This window comes from Limulus polyphemus, unplaced genomic scaffold, assembly GCF_000517525.1.
Source record: "Limulus polyphemus unplaced genomic scaffold, Limulus_polyphemus-2.1.2 Scaffold7, whole genome shotgun sequence".
Taxonomy (NCBI): domain Eukaryota; kingdom Metazoa; phylum Arthropoda; class Merostomata; order Xiphosura; family Limulidae; genus Limulus; species Limulus polyphemus.
The window spans coordinates 1,741,591-1,748,726 of NW_013665617.1; the positions used below are offsets into that span (position 1 = coordinate 1,741,591).

The 7,136-nt window shown below is 30.3% G+C and overlaps 1 protein-coding gene across 1 annotated transcript in view; it reads right to left on the reverse strand.

Annotated features, from left to right (window-relative positions):
• Positions 1–1,874: 1,874 nt before the first annotated feature.
• Positions 1,875–7,136, reverse strand: part of LOC111084911 (nephrin-like) — a 166,949-nt gene continuing 161,687 nt past the window's right edge. Inside the window, exons 8-10 of the mRNA XM_022381468.1 lie at positions 5,664–5,803; positions 5,027–5,239; positions 1,875–2,665 (exon numbers count right to left, since the gene is read on the reverse strand). Of these exons, the coding sequence (XP_022237176.1) occupies positions 2,624–2,665; positions 5,027–5,239; positions 5,664–5,803 (395 nt within the window). The 3' untranslated portion in view covers positions 1,875–2,623. The remainder of the gene's footprint in view (positions 2,666–5,026; positions 5,240–5,663; positions 5,804–7,136) is intronic.

Genomic DNA, 7,136 nt, shown 5'->3' on the forward strand with positions numbered 1-7,136 from the left:
TATATTGTTTACTTGTGTATGCTATCATTTATATAAGTAATTTGTTCAAGTTTCGTCACTGTGGTATTTTCATAGTCGTGAAAACTTGTTGGTTTGTACATTGATAAATATTTTTTTTACTGAATAAAATGTGTATTGGACAATACCTTATGCACATATCTTTTACATAGGAATAAATCCGGATTATCCAAAATTAAAAATGGATATTAGATTTTAATTTCTTAAACCGACCAATCTAGATTTCTCTCGGCTTATAATGAACGTTGTTAATGTTATTTTACTGCATTCCATTGGAATATGAAACACTGAAAGATAATCTTATGTTCCGCAACGATCTATATTCTACGTTTTGCGTTACAACACAATTTCACAAATAACTTTGTTAAATTCTGTTTGGTTCGTGGCACATCTTAGCCAATTGATAAGCTTTCAAAACAACAGTTAACTATGCACAAAACTGAAAGGCGGAATATAAGTGTATATAGTGTTACTATTTACAGAGACCCAGCATCTCCAAACAATATACAAATTTAACATTTTGTGTGAGGAGCTTGTTTTATTTGAAGTTGAATTGTTCATGTGATTTCAATAGAATTCGTTATTTTCAGTATCATTATTAAATTATTATATTTCAACACTAATTACGCCACATTTATCAAAGTCCCATTAACAGTATTCGATAACTGTTTGTTGTCTTCCAAAATTTGTAGTTCATACTGGAGTGACTTACACATTTTGATAAAAGTTTAGAAAAATAACTTTTACCCTCCAGATAAATATCAAGTAATATTTTTTTTAAAATTCAACCAACTTTTCGCCTTTGCGGGTTCATCAGGGTTAATATACACAACTGTTTGATAGTAGAATATTCGTTAATCTACAAACAAAAAGTTGTGTATATTAACCCTGATGAAACCGCAAAGGCGAAACTTTGGTTGAAATATAAATATATATATTTTTATATTTATCTGGAGTGTAAAGGTTGTTTTTCTAAACTTTTACCAAAAGCATTCGATAATCTAAATGTACCTGATGTATAACAGGAGAAAATATAATTTTTTAAAAACCTCAAACAAAAACTGTATCGTCAATTTATTGTTATAAATAATACGTAATATGAATTGGTGCATACAAGAGGATTTGACAGAAATCAGAATGCTTAAAATTTATAAATTTTGACGTCATACAGCGAAGAAAACCAAGTTTTTAAAATCTACCATGCCAAATTTTATGTGTACACGTATTTACCGAATTTCACGTTTCTTAACTATTATTTCAACTCAGTTACTATTATGGTTATATTTCAATAACACAATAAATCAAGTTGAGGGAAGATAGGTCGATGCAGTTTCTTTAACTATGAGTTGATATTTGTGTGCATTTTTCCATTGTAACTCCCTTGTGGCACCATTTGAATCGAAAAGTTTTTTTTTCTTTTTAAATAATTTTTATCATTAATAGCAAGCCACAAACTGTAGCACTGAAATAACTATTTTATAAGCCAAAACTAAAACTTATTAATGTTTAATTATTCTTTTAGAGAAATAAATGGAAAATTGTGACATTTTGTTTTTAAAAGATGTTTATATGAGGTAGGAAGCAAATTTGTAACATGTCGTATAATTAGTTATAAACTCAACCATGATCAAATTCAAAATTTCATGGATATGTTTAATGTGTTATAAAAGTTATGTTTAGAAATATATGAACACTTGTATATTGACCTAAGAGGAAATTTGCATGTTAGTTTGAAAAAACAACAACCAGATTTTAAAGATAATGTAACTCACTTATATTATCAATTTTATTATTGCTTACACACACACACACACACACACACACATACACACATGGAGCTTTCATCCAGTAAGGTCATGGAACGTAAGAAACATAAAATCAGCTTAACATTAACTAAAAACAATCAATTATTCGTTTTACGAAATACACAGTTCAGCATTACATGTACACTTAACATTTCTTTTAGTACGATGAATAAGTATAAAAAAATTAAACTTTTTGTCTTTCACCAAGTCTTCCTGGCAGGGTTGCAGTCTTTCATGAATATTTTCCACAGCTATAGCATCTGTAGGTCAATGAGTAAATTATTTAAGTGATGGTGATATCAATAAATAATTTAGTTTACTTGTAGCTTTCCGAGAATTGGAAAACTGTCTTTGACTATAACTTAATATATCAAATTGTTAAGGTTATTTTACTGCATTCCATTGGAATATGAAACAGTGAAAGAGAATCTTATGTTCCGCAACGATCTATATTCCACGTTTTACGTTACTACACAATTTCACAAATAACTTTGTTAAATTCTGTTTGGATCGTGGCACATCTTAAACATTTGATAAGCTTTCAAAACAACAGTTAACTATGCACAGAACTGAAAGGCGGAATATAAGTGTACATATATTTTCAAAAAGTGTTTACTAATAAAAACGCCTGCATGGGAAACTGGGTCTCTGAAATATATCGTGTATCTCTGACATGGCAAATTACAGTCATCAAAGACATAAAGAAACTGGTGAGGAATCCATCATTATAAACATATCGTCAGATTTTCGTCTTATCTTCTGGAACAAGAGGATTGGATAAAGAGTTTGAAGGTTGCCCATCAAACTGGTGTTGACATTTTGTATTCATCTTGATGACAAACCTATCACAAGAACAAAAAGAGTAAAAAAGTAAAATCACCAAGTTCAAGAATACAATTCCAAAGGGTATCCCTACTAGCTACATACATGCGTACAAGAAAAACACAAAGTTGTGAAGTGTATGTTGCGCTTACATAATGCTTATATAATAAACTGACTCTAAAATCACCGTCTGTTTTTACTATGGATAATATTTTAAATTAACTTTTTTTATAAGTGGTAAAGAGCAGACATGGTGCTCTTTCATTTGACAAATCTAAGTTTCATTTAAAACTGAGCGAGTGAGGAGGACCTTGTAGAAAGGATTTTGTTAGGTTGAGGCTGAATTTTGGTGTGGAACAAATATACTTCATTCACGAAGGAGCATGAAAACAGTACAGTCGATTAATATGCGGCACATCAGTTAAGTGGTGAAGAAAACGGTAGTGATAAAAAACTAAACATACTAAACATTATTTTGTTTTTACTGTTAGATTATAGTTGAAAATTAAAAATTTTCAAAATTCAAAATACGGTAACACAAAGAAATTATTTCACGTTGTTCGTCCTGTGCCTATAAAAAACACGAAACTTCGAAGACACTTTCTCAATGTTACTGCCCTTCTTTTGAATCCAGTCTCGCCTGAACAAGCAGCAGAGTTGATGCCGAAAAATCTCTAGTTACACGAACTTAGAATTATCATTACGACACTGCTGAGCGAAAAAAAAAAAAATAAACGTATCAGAGCAGGGACATTTAACATTTGTTCAACGTATGAAGATTTGCATTAAAACAAATTTTGTGATAACGAGAGGATATTTTAAAGCTAAGGGCAAATAAGATATTAAGATAAATACAAGCATTAAAAACTGCATTTACTGAAAATTAACTCATCACTCATCATAATCAGTTGTAGTGAAAAGTGTGGAACGTTAAATAGTTGAACGCGAAACGAGCACCCAACTTACTAATTAATCTAAGAAAAGTATCAGTGTGGAACGTTAAATAGTTAAACGTGAAACGAACATCCAACTCACTACTTAACCTAAAACAAATATTACCAGTGCGGAACGTTAAATAGTTGAACGTGAAACGAACACCCAACTTACTACTTAACCTAAAACAAGTATTAGCAGTGTGGAACGTTAAATAGTTGAACGTGAAACGAACATCCAACTCACTACTTAACCTAAAACAAGTATTAACAGTGTGGAGTGACCCGTAAAACCGATGTTTTAAGTATCTGATACACAGAACTAGACTGGTTTTTAACATTAGCTTAATATTTGTTCCCGATTTCTCGTTCCCAATATATGTTCTTTAAGCTCCCAATATCTTATACCCAGGGAATGAAGAGTGTCTCAACCTTCCATTAAGTTTAATGTTCGTCTCTCATCTCGGTATAATCCCCTTAAGCTTCCAATAGTTTAAATATACAGAGAATGAATAATGTCTCAACCTTTCACTAGGTATAGTTTGTCAGAAAGGTTTATTTTCTTTTGTGCATCAGCTCGTGTATTAACGTAAAACGATAAATATTTTTAATTTTTTTGTTGTTGTTTTTCAAATACGCTTCAGTTGGATTTTATAATTTATTTTCTCGTTGCAGTTATGAAACAAACTCAATTTTATGCTGAACTATACAAATAAACTAATATATTTTTTGTGTCTGGTTGTTATTAAGAAAAGCATAAGCTCATCTAGCACATCTGACACAATTTATATAACTATGTTTCCTATATTTTCAATTTAGAATGAAACTTTATCATTTCGTATGAGTTTATACTTCTGCTGGTCTGGATAGCCAAGTAATTTTATGTGAATGATCTCATGATTATAGTAACCAACTTAAAACGTATGTTAAGAATACTTAGTGATAGCTGCTTGTAAGTAAGATACTTATAACACCAGTGTGTTTTCTGAACGTGTAAGAAAATCGTTAAACCAAAATTCACAATTGAAATCGACATTGTGAAGCACATTTTAATATTGGGTTGATATATACCTACACTTTTTCTATTTCACAAAGAACTAATTAACCTGAACATTTTCAAAATATAATTATTATTCAGAAACTATATAATATCTTAAAAGCTTCAACACATCATTTTATTTGACATCCTTTTGGAATTATGATTACATCTATGGATATAGAACTTTAGAGATAAATAGTAATAAGTATGATCTCAAAATGTACAGCTAAGAACTTTACTTAATCAAATACAGAACACATTTGATTATACTTATTCGCAAATATAAACAGATGATAACTTTTCAAAAATCATTAATATTGTCAGAAACCTTTGGATATGTTTTCTTCATTTGTTTATTTTTTTTTGCTGTAGGAAAAACTTAAATCATAAAAACCCTAACATTTAGCTACCTGAGGATAACTAGAAGTGGAAATAAATGGTTTGGTGTTTTCATTATTCATTCGGAATTCTTCATCTTTTATTTCCCATGTCAGATCTTTAGTTCTGATTATATCCTCTTGTTCTGGAGGGTGACTAACAGCAGTAACTCGCCACCTAACGGCCGCAGGCGGAGTTTTTAAACGAGGGTAATAAGGATCAGGATATTGGAAAGTAGGATTATCCTATGAAATATAGAATATAATATACAATAAGGTTAAGTTTCAAGGAGATGGCACACTAATATTATTAATATTGTAGTCTGACGAATCTTTTTTTAAAAAAGTAAACTTTGATCAGGCATATATATAGTTGTATATTTAACGATTTCATAATAATATACAATATGTCTCAATATGTACACTTACTTTGGCAAAAAAGGAAGATAGAAAGAAATTTGCTATGATACTTTAACAATGTCACGATTTGCTGATAGAAAAGCTTAATCATTCATTAATTGAATATATTAATTTAATTCTTGATAAAACAATACATTTCTCCGTGGATTGGACTAAAAGGAGATATAGGTAAAACATTTCTGTTTTAAAAATTCGTAAAGAACATGCTAACACATTTTCTTATTTATTTGATTGTTAACTATTTCCTTACCTCCGTAGTCAAGCAATCACCTGACTTGTTGGCCAAGTCTTTCGTATTAAAGCGATTTTGAAACTCTGAAATTTCGTCTGAATGTGAACCATCGACTTGTTTTTCGTATGGATGAAAAGATAACCGAGCTGTAGAAGGATCTAGCAAGTAATTAGAATAATCTTTATGAATATACTTTTTTTAACTGTCAAGGTTTCCTTGACATTGTCAAACAAATGTATCCATCAGAACTTACTCTTGAAAAAAAAAAAAAGATCTTTCCCTAATAACAAACCAACCTGGATTTGGATATCAACATCGTTAATCAAACATTTAAGTTCAAAGTTTTCAATAAAACAGACGCTTTTAAAATTAGAATTATAAACTTTCCATTTCTGAACACAAATGTTTCCAAAAGGCTATGTTTCAATGTTTATGATTCACAGCATCTTCAGATACATTAGAAGTTGTACAACATTACAAAATGTATTGGACAGAGCGAATAAACTAGCTTTAAGTTTTCAAGACCGAGAATTCTGCTCAAGCATTTGCAATAGATATTTTTTCTATTTTGCAGGAAATGTGCTAATATTCTTGCAGCAAATTATGGACTTCACAATTTCACTGAATTTCCCGACCGCTTTAAACTATCGTGTCAATATAAGAATTATTTATCGAATTATTTAAAGTAATAAAGAACCACTATAATATTTTGATCACCATTAGTTTTACCTCACGTCATTACTATAATATATATTATAACATTACATCATTATTTTACTTTCCCTTAATTACGTTTTCATATTCACCATTTCCCATTTTCTTGCTTTCTTCTCCAAATATTTTTACTTTACTATTATTGTGAACTTCCTTGGATATTATCGAGTATAGTATGCCGGTGCGTACATAATATTTCTTATATACTATTATATAGCACAGTGATCTCATTTCAAAATTTAAAGGAATTTTCGAAATTTTAGTTTATGCACGATACCAAACATGTTTATAGTTTTAATCACGACAGTTATTTCAAATAGTTGGTTAACATTTTTTCGCTCTAGAAAGATGAGGTCAGTATTGCACCTGACCCTCCCAGGTCCTAAAAACTGACCTAATTACCAATCAAAAACAGAAAGAAAGCGCTCCAGTTGTTTGTTGTTCTACCGGGAATATTCCACATTAGTTTTATATGCAATTTATTGCGTAGAACTGGACAATAAGAGCAGGTGATGCTTAGAGTGTGCAACTTTTAATAACCTACATCAATTATTTTATAATAGACCAAAAGTGGCACGAGTTTCGCGCGTACCTTAGAAGGGAATACAGTTTTCTGAGAGTGGATAGCACTCCCAGTCTTAACAGATTTGAAAGTATTAGGTCATCAAAAGATTAATGTAGCTTTTTTTTTAGATGAAAAAACTCGAACAACTTATGTATCAAAACAAAACATTTATTAAGTGAAATAGTCTCCATTCTTATCGATGATGCTTTTTC